This window comes from Alosa pseudoharengus, unplaced genomic scaffold (assembly GCF_046254945.1).
Source record: "Alosa pseudoharengus isolate Yale_2024_CS ecotype anadromous, Long Island Sound unplaced genomic scaffold, YU_APseudo_1.1 YU_APseudo_1.1_scf_1, whole genome shotgun sequence".
Classification (NCBI taxonomy): Eukaryota; Metazoa; Chordata; class Actinopteri; order Clupeiformes; family Clupeidae; genus Alosa; species Alosa pseudoharengus.
In genome coordinates, this window is record NW_027468564.1 from 38,076,716 (window position 1) to 38,092,173 (window position 15,458).

The 15,458-nt window shown below is 40.6% G+C and overlaps 1 protein-coding gene across 1 annotated transcript; it reads left to right on the forward strand.

Moving 5' to 3' along the window:
* Window positions 1–4,598: 4,598 nt before the first annotated feature.
* LOC143118678 (L-amino-acid oxidase-like) lies at window positions 4,599–15,193 on the forward strand. Its single transcript, XM_076279730.1, has 7 exons — window positions 4,599–4,626; window positions 5,782–5,972; window positions 7,099–7,211; window positions 7,828–8,032; window positions 8,148–8,216; window positions 8,658–8,794; window positions 14,308–15,193. The coding sequence occupies exons 1-7, from the start codon at window positions 4,599–4,601 to the stop codon at window positions 15,101–15,103; spliced, it is 1,539 nt and encodes a 512-aa protein (XP_076135845.1). The 3' UTR covers window positions 15,104–15,193.
* Window positions 15,194–15,458: the final 265 nt, after the last annotated feature.

Below are 15,458 nucleotides of genomic sequence, written 5' to 3' on the forward strand. Positions count from 1 at the left end.
GTTAAAGGGGTGGTTCAGGATTTTGGACAGACCTCATTTCCAAGACATTTACATCGATAGTCCGGTGTTATAATTTATTTGCCTCAGGGGTACTGTGAAGTGGTTAAGATTATTTTTAGTGGCAGGCTAACACATACTGTTGACTTGCGCTAGCCTAGCACCTGCAAACTCTGCAACTAGAAGGACTGGATGAAACGTGTTGTAAATGGTCTCCACTGATACATACCACACTTGCTAACTTGGAAATAAGGTCCTTTGTCCAAAATCCTGAACCACCTCTTTAATAGGGAGTGAACCGGCTTTCCGTAAATGGGCTCTGAGAAAACATTAATATGCGTTAGTCATAGGTTGTAGTAAGCTAATGTTTAACTAAGTTAAGGTAGCGGTGTGCTTCTAACTTAGCCACAAAAGGTTGATACATCGTGCACATAAATCATGATGGAAAAGAAAAAACATTTTAATATGATAAACCAATGGTTTGGTTTGTTCTGACAAGCAGCGTGTCATTTCGACTGCGGTGGCTGAGTTGAGGGGAGGGGCTATGTCGTCATAAAATTGCCGGCTCTACACGCCAAAAGTTAACCGGCGGTTTAAAAAATATCCCACTTTGGAACCTGGTTACAAAAACTATCGGTTACAGCCTCCTAAAATGCCAGTGACGTGTACACACTATCTGATAAAATGAATTCACCGGTTTAAAAGGCTATCATCTGGATAATTAAACAACTGTTTAATTTTATTGTATAGGCTTTGTCCCCTCCTACTACAATAGGCTAATGATTTGAATGTGCAGTCCCACGTGTTTAGTATCCTAGTTCAACACTTGTAACAATTATATTAGGGCTGTCAATCGATTAAAACAATTAATCCAATTAATTATATAATCTGTGATTAATTAATCTAAATGAATCGCATATATATTTTTTGCTGTGAAAGTATTTTAAATATTTAAATTCAAATGAATCATTGAATAATCAGCATTTGTGACATTAACGTTCAAAAACTCTTTTATTATTATTTTCACTGTTCAAATAATGGCCATAATAATCTATGATATGACCTAATACACAATACACAATGAAAATAAATTAACACTCCTCTCAATGTCAACACTTATTTCTTTGCACTGATGTGCGACTATAGAGTTGATGAACTCCGGTGATATGCAAATTCCTTGCTGCAGACATTGCAGAGGACTTTATTTTCAACACTTTATTTTTATCAACACCATCAGGCCATTTTTTAAAAGTAAATGTTCCAATCAATGATCCAGGCAGCACGTTTTCTTCTCTCTCCTTCATTTTACAGTCTATTTTTACTGACAAGAACGGCTCAGGGTCAAAGATCATACGGAATCGATTAATCTGCACTTTTTTTTTAATCAGTTATTTTTTCTCAAATTAATTAATCAAAATTAATCAGTTATTTTGACAGCCCTAAAATATATGTAAGAAAATATTTGTAATTGTGATAATGATTTGCACAAGTAGGCTAGCTCAATTGTCAATATTACAAATAAGTCTATTTTCCAAGTAGCCTACAGACTAAAAGGTATAGGCTATCTAAAAATTACAAATATATTAGGCTACAGTTAAATCATTGTTCACCATAGGCTGTCCTACATAAAGTTGTCATACCTACAAACCTTGTCCACTGTCCTATAAACCTTTTCTGCAGGTAGGCCTACAAAGATTTTTGCGCCACCCTGCGATCAGTCATGGCCTACTGGTTAGGGCTTCGGGCTTGTAACCGGAGGGTTGCCAGTTCAATCCCCAGTAGAAATGGCTGAAGAGCCCTTGAGCAAGGCACCTGACCCCTCACTGCTCCCCGAGTGCCGCTGTAGCAAGGCAGCTCACTGCTCCGGGTTAGTGTGTGCTTCACCTCACTGTGTGCTCTGTGTGTTCACTAATTCATGGATGGGGTAAATGCAGAGACCAAATTCCTTGTATACGAAAGTATACTTGGCCGAGAAACCTGGTTTACTTTTTTTTTTTTACATTGTAGGCCTACCTATTGTGTGTATCATGTCATGTAGCATAACTGAATATGATTTGCAACTGCCGAAATTATTTACTATTAAAGGAGAATTCCGGTGTGATTTTGACCTAAAGTGTTTTGAAACATGATACCGAGTTTACGTATGTCTCATAGCCCATCTCGGCTTGTCCCCTGCACTCCGAAATCTGGCGCTAGTTAGCCGATGCTACCAACAAGGCGGTCAATGGTTGTGCCTCGGCATCGGCATAGCCATGCAAATAAATCACTGTTTTACACCATTTACGAGGCTCAATGTATCTCCACACTTCATTGGTAGACTTCCAAGGGCCCTGAGATTTAAAACGAGACATTGAGAACTTTGAAAAAGCACTGGTAGTTTACTTACAAGACGATTTATACAGACAGTATCTTCTCGAAGTTTAGCGTTTGCAGCCATCTTGAATTTAGTCACGATAAGTCGAGCGACGAGTAAGAATGAACAGGTATGATAAGGGATCAGATTCCAAAAATAATTCTGTGGAAATGCATGGATTACAGTTTCTTCCAGTAGCAGCAACTGGAATCCATGCATTTCCACGGAATTATTTTTGGAATCTGATCCCTTATCATACCTGTTCATTCTTACTCGTCGCTCGACTTATCGTGACTAAATTCAAGATGGCTGCAAACGCTAAACTTCGAGAAGATACTGTCTGTATATATCGTCTTGTAAGTAAACTACCAGTGCTTTTTCAAAGTTCTCAATGTCTCGTTTTAAATGTCAGGGCCCTTGGAAGTCTGCCAATGAAGTGTGGAGATACATTGAGCCTCGTAAATGGTGTAAAACAGTGATTTATTTGCATGGCTATGCCGATGCCGAGGCACAACCATTGACCGCCTTGTTGGTAGCATCGGCTAACTAGCGCCAGATTTCGGAGTGCAGGGGACAAGCCGAGATGGGCTATGAGACATACGTTCACACTCGGTATCATGTTTCAAAACACTTTAGGTCAAAATCACACCGGAATTCTCCTTTAAGTATTGTGTGTGAAACGATACAACCCATTTTGAGAATGAATTGTTACCATATTGATAACCTTTTAAAACGGAGTATTAATGCAGAACCTCAAAGGTTTTAATAGTCAGTGCACAAACGTTTAGGGAAGCCAATTTGTTCTCCTGAATGCTCCAACACACAGCAAAACAGATTTGGTGAACCACAAAAAGTAAAGTAAACGGTTAACTTTAACCTTTCATGATGGATAACGGCAGCAAAAAACAAAATTCTAAATGAAGAGGTTTGTTGATGACAGATATACCATTAGACTATGGAAAAAATAAGAAAAGAAAAGAGAAAGAGGGCCTTTTTAATAATGGTCTAAATCCACTTTCTCTCCTGTCAGTATAGGCTACGTTTGCTATCATCATCAAATCCACCACTCCTTCCGGATTTACTTTAAACACTAAAGGATTTCTTTGAAACCATGTGATGCCCTGCTCTATGGAGATGTATAAAACAGCTCCCCCCATCTATTCGGGTGTCGGAAGAGGCAGAGGACAGAAGGACGCAATACATCAGCATACCAGAGGTAAGGAACTCACACATTTAGGAATTTTGCGTGGAGCCCTGATGAAATTGTTGTTATGTAGGGATAATGGATGACACAGCTTATGAGTATTAAGTCAATGATTTTTTTATAAAGTTTACATTGTTGATATTTTTTACATTTTGTTGATATCATTGTTATTACAGTGCATGGCAATTTCTGACTATTGTGCGATTGCTATATATAGGACAGCAAGCTGAAAGGTTGTAGCTCAAATACATCTCATTGTCGGATTTGGTGCCACCTGTGAGACATCCTTTGGCCTTGTGTTAAGCTTATGTTGTGGGGGAGATTAATGACAGGTTTCCCATTATTACGACTGCACACAGGTCCCAGGCTTTTCCTTATAAGAGGGACTTTTCCAGTGCCAACAGTCTGTCTGAGATTGATTGGAATAGCGTATAGAATGTGCCAGAATCCTGACTCAGCAGGGGGGACAGTGCTACTACGTAATCTATTAAGTGGTCTCAAGGAGAGAAATATGTGTACATTGTGATAGTATGCATGTGTTGTAAGAGGGCCGCAACAACTAGTGATGGCCAAAAAGAGGGCCATCTCTGCTATTATTGGCAGTTGCTACATATGGCAGAGACGATGCTACTCACTACCCTTAGGAACTGAGTATTATTTTTATTCAATAATATTGTGAAGACCAGCTGTATATGCCACTGATCCACAAGTTTGCACATGTGTTTTACCTCTAATATTTGTGTCTCTGTACCATTTTTTTATGTGGATAATAATAAATGGTTAAAGTGTGCGTGTGTGTATGTATGTGATATTCAAATATTCAAATGCACGTACAATTGATATGTGTGCATAAACATCTATATTTTGTTGGCCCATGAAAGAGGAATGGGTTGGAGGAAAATGTTTCATTGGGTGTACCGTCTCTATGATGCGTTGAGCAAGTCTTCTTCACCAATGAGGAAATTGTAATGTGTTTCTCTCCCTCTCTCTTCTCTCTATCTCTCTTATTTAGTGTTTGTGCCCATGGCCTCTCCGTTCTCTACCATGGCTCTATGCCAGAGCGTCAGGAAGAGTAAGTACTTTCAGAGGCCCAATGCATTAATGCATAGATTAATGCGCTAATGGCTCCGTAGAGTAATTATTGCAGAATAGAAAGGGTCTTACTGTCATTCCATACATTTCAGTTCATCTTCAATTCACATTATAATATTCTGTGACTATCATGGCCGTAAGCAGGGTTTTAGGAATACCGAGGTCCAAAATGTAACTTGTTGTGCCACCAATAATAATGATAAATTGGATAGCCCTGACTTTTAATTTTTTAATAATGGTCTAAATCCACTTTCTCTCCTGTCAGTATAGGCTATGTTTGCTATCATCATCAAATCCACCACTCCTTCCGGATTTACTTTAAACACTAAAGGATTTCTTTGAAACCATGTGATGCCCTGCTCTATGGAGATGTATAAAAGAGCTCCCCCCCATCTATTCGAGTCGGAAGAGGCAGAGGACAGAAGGACGCAATACATAGGGATAAATTGGACAGCCCTAACTTTTAATTTTGTACAGGGTATGATGTCATCACGCTATGTCTCAGAAAATATTTTAGTACATATTTTTAAAAATACAAAACACTGAAGTGTTTTGATACAAAATATCAAGGCATTTCCATCATCCCAATCAAATACAAATTACAAAATTATATTTTGTATTTTATATTTGTATTTTAAATACATGTATCAGAAATACTGTCCATACGAGAGGAGGCACACATGCAATGGGATACTGGTTTTCTGCCCTATAGTCCAGTGGTTTGGGGAATCTGATTCTGGTTACATTTTTTTTATTATTATTCATCACCCATCTACGTTTTGTTTGTCTAATCTGACAAATTATGATTAAATGGATTAAGCCTCCAAGGTGGAATAGTATTAATGGTTACACTTTACTTGAAGGTATCTACATAAAAGTGACATGACACTGTCATGAACATGTCATAAACATTATAAACAAGTCATAAACGTTTATGACATACTGTAACGCCTCTGTCTCTCGCTTCTGTCAAGTGTTATTCAGTTTTTGCCATGAGGTTAGGGTTAGTGTTAGGGTTATGACAGTGTCATGTCACTTTATGACAGTGTCATGTCAGTCTAAGATCCCTAAACTAAAGTATTACCATATTAATGTATATTTGAGTTCTTATGTTTTTCCCAATTTGTGTTTGCAGTCATGTGTTCCGGTCCTGCTTCATGTCCCATCAACCTGGCTGATTTTTTGGAAGATAAGGACCATAACGAGCTGTTTGAGACCATGAAGAAGGGCCTCCCCCCCACACCCACACCTCACCATGTTGCCATCGTTGGAGCCGGCATGGCTGGCCTGACAGCCGCCAAGTTACTTAAAGATGCAAGACATGAGGTATGCTACATGTAACAGACTGATCCGTTTCGTAGAAAGGAAAAACCAAATGTCTTCTTTGTCTTAACTGTGTTAATATTATAATAATAATAATAATAATAATAATAATAATAATATTATTATATAAACAATAATAGTAATAATTCTTCACATAATTTGTATTTTGCATCATACTTTAACCCAATCTAACCACAAGTTTGTAAGTAATGCAAAATATAGGGTTGTAACTCTAACTCTGGGGTTGCAACTTACCCTAATCCTAAACTAATGTTGTGTTGTATGAAGGTAACCATATTAGAGGTGTTGTAACTAACCCTTCATGCCGTGTTGTGTAAAGGTAACCACATTAGAGGTGTTGTAACCAACCCTTCATGCTGTATTGTATGAAGGTAACCGTATTAGAGGTGTTGTAACTAACCCTTCATGCTGTGTTGTGTAAAGGTAACCATAGAGGTGTTGTAACTAACCCTTCGTGCTGTATTGTATGAAGGTAACCATATTAGAGGTGTTGTAACTAACCCTTCGTGCTGTATTGTATGAAGGTAACCATATTAGAGGTGTTGTAACTAACCCTTCATGCCGTGTTGTGTAAAGGTAACCATAGAGGTGTTGTAACTAACCCTTCATGCCATGTTGTGTAAAGGTAACCATATTAGAGGTGTTGTAACTAACCCTTCGTGCTGTATTGTATGAAGGTAACCATATTAGAGGTGTTGTACAGTAACTAACCCTTCGTGCTGTATTGTATGAAGGTAACCATATTAGAGGTGTTGTAACTAACCCTTCGTGCTGTATTGTATGAAGGTAACCATATTAGAGGTGTTGTAACTAACCCTTCGTGCTGTATTGTATGAAGGTAACCATATTAGAGGTGTTGTAACTAACCCTTCATGCCGTGTTGTGTAAAGGTAACCATATTAGAGGTGTTGTAACTAACCCTTCGTGCTGTATTGTATGAAGGTAACCATATTAGAGGTGTTGTACAGTAACTAACCCTTCGTGCTGTATTGTATGAAGGTAACCATATTAGAGGTGTTGTAACTAACCCTTCGTGCTGTATTGTATAAAGGTAACCATATTAGAGGTGTTGTACAGTAACTAACCCTTCGTGCCGTGTTGTGTAAAGGTAACCATATTAGATGCCAGTGGGAGAGTTGGAGGACGGGTGGAGACCTACAGGAATGATGAAGAGGGCTGGTATGCTGATCTGGGGGCCATGAGGATACCAAGTTTTCACCTGTTGGTAAAAATATTATGTACCAAAGTGAAATATTAGATCCAGTCACGAAGAAGTACAAATCAAGATGCAAGGTTTATTAGGCTGTATACAGGAGAGAGGCACACCCGTAGCACAGCGTACTCCAGAATATGCGTCTCTGACTTGACACAGAATCATCCAGGGTTTAAGTACCCGACAGTAAGAAATAGATAATCATACAGTGACTGTGGCAAAGCCAGGAGACATTAAGTCTACCTTAATCAATCACGAAAATGACTGTTGACGCAGAATAGACAACAGCAAGTGATATCCACTCTGGCGCCTTACATTATCATGTTTAAAAGAACTGTACAGATATCACACAGGGTCATGATGCAGACGTAGAATCATACTTTTAGTGTCAAAGTGACCCACTAGTGAGAAATGCAGAACATTAAACCACATACTGAATATTGGGCCCAATGCTGCACATTAAACCAACATATTAAAGTATTGGACATAATGTTCAATTCCATTTATATATATATATATATATATATATTAGTAATAGAGCTGCTCCTGATTACAGTGAAAATTAAATTTAGTCTGCTGCCTCGGGGGATTTCACAGTCTCAGACTAACTATGCCTCTCAACAGTATCGCCCTCTGGCTTGCTCAGGAACTGAACCTCACACTCAGTGAATTTGTTATGGATGACGACAAAACCTATTACCTGGTGAATGGAGGACCACCACGGAAGACATCTGAGGTAAAAGACGACCCAAACATCCTGAAATACAACCTGTCACCAGAAGAGATGAATAAAACCGCTGATGAACTGCTACAGCAGGCGTTACAGACGGTAAGTCTGCATGGGAGAGGTGAGTGCTACTGGCAGACATTAGCAAGTAAAAAGACAATGACTGTAAAACTGTTAAAACATACTGGTGTGAATCCTTTGTGTTTTTTTTCTGTAGGTGAAAAATAAGGTGAGCGCAAATGGCTGGAGAGCTGCAGTGGAAGAATTTGACCACTATTCTGTGAAGGTAAAGATCAATGTCAATATATCACTAATTAATTTCAGATTATGTATATTATAGCCTATTATACCATTAGCAATATACATTTTGTCAAGGCACTTAGCAGAGTAACCTAAACAATTGAAAGAGCTCATACAAAGCAGTTGGGGAAAAACCTTCAGCTTCTGACCGATTTGGTCAACAGATCAAGAAAGAGAGAGTGTGGGTGTGCGTTGGGGGAATGAGTGGCTGGATTGGTGGGGACAGAACATATTAGCATATGGTATACACAAGATTCCATGATACATACAAGATGGTTTGTACATGATGCATACAACTGTATCCATACAATACATTGATAGTGAATGAGAATGTCTACCATAAATTATTTTGTTTTTCAAGCAAACAAATATCAAGCCTTCTTCCTTGTCCACCATGACTACATAATATACAATGCTTGTTTAATAGGAGTATCTGAAAGAAGTGGGTGGACTAAGTCCTGGGGCCATTAGGATGATTGGAGACCTGCTCAACGAGCAGAGCCTTATGTACACAGCACTGAGTGAGATGATCTATGACCAGTCCGACATCGCAGATGACATCAAGTAAGGCCTGGCAGTTATTTCAAATGGCTGCTTTCACAGTAGAGTTCAAAGAAACATCTCACAGCATCAGTGGAATGAGAGACCACTACATTTTCATTACTGGAACTGAAGGACTCATAGGTTCAAGGCACTCTGTTAACGCAATACCAACTTGAACTTAGCCCTGGTCAAAGGACATCATAACATGTAGCATTCAACATGCACTTGTTGATGAGAAAACATTTTACCTAGCTCACCTTTGTTGGTGTGCTTAATAGCCTTCATGTGTCAGAGTTTAGCTGGTACATCTAATTGTTCGGCAAAATGTCTGGTATAGTACAGCGGCTAAGCACCGGAATCGTTCAGTTTTCGCAGAAAGCATGAAACTTGGCACAGTTATACTACTACCCCTAGTGATCAAAAATTGAAATGGACCCCAACACATAGCGCCCCCTAGTGGCTGCCACCTTGAATTTAAATATGGCTACCATTCTTAATAGAATTGTTGATACAACTTCAAAATTAAACAAGATAAAAAAGTCTTTTAAGTTCTAACACTCAATTTTTAGGGTCAAGGAAGCTATTGACATGATTTCCAAACAAACTTGATGTTGGCCATTTTGAAATCCAATATGGCGGATACCAAATGTGAAAATATAGACCATCTCTATTGTTATTCATGATAGAAATATCATTCAAAAATAATTTCAAAGTTTGAACAGTCATTTTATCACATGACAAACTCAATAATATACAAGGCATCAAGTATAATTTGGTAAGATTCCAATATGACCACTATGTGTAAGAAAATAAGCCAATTATTCTATATCTTGGTTAATTGAAGTAACTACCTACATCATCAATAAATTCTTATTCTACCTTCTTCTCTTTCTGAGCAAACCTTAACTCTTACTATACACTGCTCAAAAAACATCATACTTGATATCTACATTACATTACATTTGGCTGACTCATTTTTAGCCAAAGCGACTTACAACCTGGTAAACAGTTTAACGCTTTTAAAACAATTCTCTCAACAATTCTAGAACAATTTAAAACAATTCAAAAAGGTAGAGTACAATAGGGAAAAGTGCATCAGTGAGTGTTGTTTTTATACAGTCAAGTCAGGTGGTAAGTGCTAGAATTAGCTAGTTGTAAGTAGTGCTACGATATTCTTTGAAGAGTTTGGTCTTCAGGAGTTTTTTGAAGGTGGAGAGGGATGTCCCTGCTCTAGTAGGAACTGGTAGCGCGTTCTAGCAACGAGGAATAACAGATGAACAAAGTTTGGATTGACCTGAGCGTACCGGTGGCAGAGCTAGATGATGTTTGTCTGAAGAGCGCAATGGTCGGGGGGTAGCATATATGCCTGTATGAGGGCATTCGAGTAGGTGAGAGCAGTAGGTTTAGCTGGGAGGACCAGCAGTTTGGTTTATGAGTGGTTTAGCAGGAGGTGGTGTGCCTTCATCCATGTAGATATGTCTGAGAGGCAATCCGAGGTCCGTGCCGAGACCAAGGGGTCATCAGGTGGAAAGAACAGATAAAGCTGTGTGTCATCTGCATAGCAGTGGTATGAGAAGCTGTGCGAATGAATAATCTGTCCCAAAGAAGTGGTGTGGATAGCAAAGAGAAGTACCCTGGAAATCCAGAGTTCTCGCGAGAGCACAATGGAATTGTCTCTGCGAGACACTCTGGCAAAGAGCAATGATGCACGTTACTTTTACCCCAACATTCCAAGCCATGATACGTTAAACGAGCATCCTGTGAGGTAGGATTCAAACTGATATGGACTGGGTAATATGTTAGGAAGAAAAGGATGCCACTTCGTTATTTGGGAATGAAAATGATCAATCCACAGAGGACTGAATTAAAAGACCCCCCGAAAATCTAAGTGGAAAAAATGACGTGGCAAGCTAGTCCATTTTGCTTAAATTTCAGCACAGCAACTCATGATGGTACTCAGTAGTTCGTATGGCCTCGACATCCTTGATGGCATCGGGGCATGCTCTTAATGAAACAGCAGATAGTGTCCTGGGGTATCTGATCCCAGATGTGGACATGGCCATCACTGAGCTCCTTGACAGTCAGTGTTGCAACCTGGCGGTGTTGGATGGACCAAAATATAATGTCCCAGAGGTGTTCAATCGGATTTAAGTCAGGGGAGTGTGGGGGGACAGTCAATGGTGTCAATGCCTTCATCCTCCAGGCACTGCCTGCACATTCTCGCTACATGTGTCCAGCCATTGTTGTGCACCAGGAGGAACCCAGGGCCCACTGCACCAATACAGGGTCAGACAATGGGTCTGAAGTTTTCATCCTGATGCCTAAGAGCAGTGAGGGTGCAGTTGTCTTGCCCGTAGAGGTGTGTGCGTCCTTCCAAGGATATCCCTCCTCAGACCATCATTGGCCCACCACCAATCCAGTCATGCTGAATGATGTTGCAGGCAACATTACATTCTCCAAGAGATCTTTAGACCTCACATGTGCTCAGGGTGAACCTGGTATCATTTGTGAAAAGCACAGGGCGTCAATGGCGAAACTGCCAATTGTGTATTCTATGGCAAATGCCAATTGAGCTGCACGGTGCTGGGCAGTGAGCATAGGTCCTTCCAGAGGCCATCGGGCCCTCAGGCCACCTTCATGAAGTCTGAAAGGTCAGAGACATTCACACCAGTGGCCAGGAGGAGGTCCTTTTGTAGGGCTCTGGCAGGGCTCCTACTGTTTGTTGTTGCACAAAGGAGCAGATACTGGTCCTGCTGCTTGGTTAAGGACCCTCTACCATCCTGCCCAGCTCTCCTAGAGCAACTGTCTCCTGGAATCTCCTACATGCTCTTCAGACTGTGCTGGGAGACACAGCAATCCTTCTGGCAATGGAACGTATTGGTGTGCCATTCTGGAGGAGTTGGACTACCTTTGCAACGATTGTAGGCTCCAGGTACTGGCTTATGCTACCAGTACTGACACTGACCCTAGCCAAATGTGAAACTAGTGAAAAATCAGTCAAGGAGGATAAAGATTGAAAGTGTATAATTTTCCACCACCTCTAAAACCATTCCTGTTTTTACAGACCTATATCCCTTTTTCTTTTCTTGTCAAAGTTTTTAGAGAAAGTGGTCTTCAAGCAAGTCTTGGACTTGCTATATCAGAACAACCTGCTAGACCCTATGCAGTCTGTTTTCAAGAGTCATTCTATGGAAACTGCTTTTCTGTGACCGAAGCATTGAGAGTAGCTAACCCAGATAGCAAAGGGGCGTTGAGGGGCGTTGAATCCACGTTTGTTTGAAGCGGCGGAGGTTGATTCAACGTGGATTCAACGCCACTGTGCTATCAGGGAAGTCCTCATCTAAGTTGCTAAGTCATTAGTATTTATTCTACTAGACTTATCTGCAGCCTTCGATACTGTTAACCATGACATTCTCCTTTCTACACTATCTGAACTGGGATGTCTAGGAAATCCCTTGGCTGGTTTAAGTCCTACCTTAAAGGGCACATGATCTCACCACAGGTGTGCCTCAGGGATCAGTATTAGGGCCCCTACTTTTCTCTATTTACACACTTCCTTGGGTGAGACCATTCGCTCCTATGAATTTGATTATCACTGCTATGAGGACGATACTCAACTTTACCTGTCTTCCACCATAAAGCACACCCAAGGACTGGTCGCTGAACGCACTAGCAAGTGTCCTATAAGTGCTGGTTCACTGACTAGCATGAGCCCTAATGTGTCAGGAGGGAGCTAAACTCATAAGGTATTACGTATTTAAATTAGCTTCATTGACAGGCATAATCATTTTATGGGATGCAAAATGTTAAACTACAATAAAACAAAATAGACCTTTTCAAACAATCACTATAAGCCTTAAAAGAAACTTTAGCATACGCTAATTAGCCCCACCCACCTCAATTGAATTAGGCTAACAGTAGGATGTGTTGGACTGGGTTAACTAATTTATCTAACTCTAGGATAGAAGACAAAATAGCTAATTTCCCAAAAGGCAGCATATGTTTCTTTAAGAGACTTGACAGACGTTAGCATCCATGGGTTTTAGCCTCCTTGCTAGCATGCCAGCCTCTAGGGGGCAAATTAGAAGGGTTGAGCCCAGGCAAGTGCAGGGTTTAGTCACACAGTCGAAACTTTACACATAGCCTAAACGCACCCCAGTTTTTGATTCAGTGTCAGAATGTATGGCTACTTCTTTAAAATCCAACATGTCTGCCATTTTAATTATGCATGATTGTCTCATTATATATTTCATAATGCTGAAAGATGGCTATAGACGTCATATTATGTGTTAAAAGCAGCATAGCATTATAAATGTAGAAAAAAAGGGCATATTTTGGTGGCCATATTTGAAGTCAAGATAGGGGCCACTAGGGGGCGCTATGTGTTGGGGTCCATTTCAATTTTTGATCACTACCAAGTTTCGTGCTTTCTGCAAAAACTGAACGATTCAGGTAAAAATCTGGCCTTAGCCGCTGTACTAGGTATACCAACATAATTACATTAATATTCATATTCATATAGGCATTACTAGAGACACACGGAATTCATACGGATTCATAGGCATTATTAGAGACACACAGAATGTGTTACACTTTTACTCAACTTCTTCACTCACACTACATTGCATGCTCACATAACATCATGCAGCTGTTTCCATAACAACCAACACTGCTAGTCTCTAACTTCATAATAGTAGCCCCCCTTACTGTTTCCTAGCAGTGTGTAGATAAATTGTTTTTGTTAATTGTGTGTACACAACAATAGGCTATTGACATAAATAGCATGTTAAATAGTGTATAGTAATGTGTGACCAATAAATTAGGCTACTGGCAAGATGACAGCTAAAGCAGCCAGGCAGCTACAGCACTACACTCTGGGGGCATGAACATGGGGACTCATGAACATGCTCTCAGTGTGTAGCGCTGTACCTACCTGTAAGCTCTAACTGTTGGCTGCAGCAACTCGAGCTAGGTAAAACCGATTGTTTTTGGGGGGTTTTCAACAGTAGTCGTGACCTCGAGAGACATGATCTATCTGAAAAATTGCCAGATTTCTCCTTTAAACACAAACTTATTTTTACATAACTTAAAGCTGCAGTTAGCAAGTCTGACAGATTGAGGGGACTTAGCCAAAATTTTTAATGTTTACAACTCTCGTGCCCCTCCCCCACTACCACCGATCACCCTCTCATCGAGTTTTTGCTCATCAGTACGCACCAGACTGCATCATACTGTGATTGATAGTCAGATCTCACACAGCCCTGCTCTGATTGGACCAGAAAAACCGGGAGCTATGGCTTTTTGCAAAACAAATAACAGGCTATAGGTGGAGGTAGAAGTGTGTTTTTTTTTTCTAAAACCGGCTGATTTATTATGTTGTTCTGTCGGAGCATAGTGTCGGTTTTTAGTGAATATGATCAGAAAAATCTTGCCAACTGCAGCTTTACGTTTGGTTTCACCTCTGCTAGTTTATTGTGTGCTTGGCAAGAGTTGAAAAGTAACTACAATATACTGTTGGTCCTTTTGTTTTGAAGGTACTATGAAGTGGTAGGTGGGGCGGACCTTCTTCCCAAAGCTTTGGAAGAATATCTTCATGAATCCATTCGCCTGAACTCCAAGGTCAAACGTATCAGCCAATCAGATGATGGTGTCATTGTCTCATATCAGAAAGATCAGCAGTCTACACTCACTGACCTTCAAGCCGATTTTGTCCTTGTCACAACCACAACCAAAGCAGCCCTTTTCATGGACTTCGATCCACCTCTGTCCATCCCAAAGATGGAGGCCCTGAGGACAGTCCACTATGACAGCTCGACTAAAATCATCCTTACCTTCAGCGAGAAGTTCTGGGAGAAGAACGACGGCATCCGTGGAGGAAAGAGCATCACAGACCGACCCTCTCGTTACATATACTACCCCAGCCACAGTTTCCCAAGAAACGATAAGATCGGCGTCCTCCTGGCTTCCTACACCTGGTCTGATGAGTCTCTCCTCTTCCTGGCCGCGAGCGACGAGGACATCAAAGAGTTGGTCCTGAGAGATTTGGCGCAGATCCACGGTGACTACGTCAGATCTCTCTGCACCGGCGTGGTGGTTAAACGCTGGAGTGCAGATCCTTACAGCATGGGCGCCTTCGCTCTGTTCACGCCGTACCAACATTTGGAGTACGCCGAGGAGCTCTTTCGGAGCGAAGGCAGGGTGCACTTTGCCGGCGAGCACACAACCCTCCCTCACGCCTGGATTGAGTCAGCGATGAAATCGGCAATCAGGGCAGCGAAAAACATCAGCAAAGCGGCGCAGGAAGACAAGTCAGGTGAAGGTGCGAAATGAACAGTGGAAAAAACATGTCACACTAGATACATTTCCAATGCCCATAGTCCAGAAGGTAACATTTTAGTTCCGTCTTGTCTCGTTAACGAAAAAAAATATAGCCTACAGTATTTTTCATCACAGTTTCGTTATCAAATATATATCTCGTCTTAGTCATGGAAAAAAAGGTTGTTAGCAAACATATTTTGTCTTGTCAGTAACACCTTAGTAACTCTACATTATCTGTTTTATCTATACACTAGTGCAGTGGCCGTTCAAAAATGCTAGTCCTGTAGAAAACCTGTAGACCCATTACATGCCTGCAGGAACGCTTAAAAATAAAGCGTAAAAGGGTGATTCTCCAACTATGGTACTT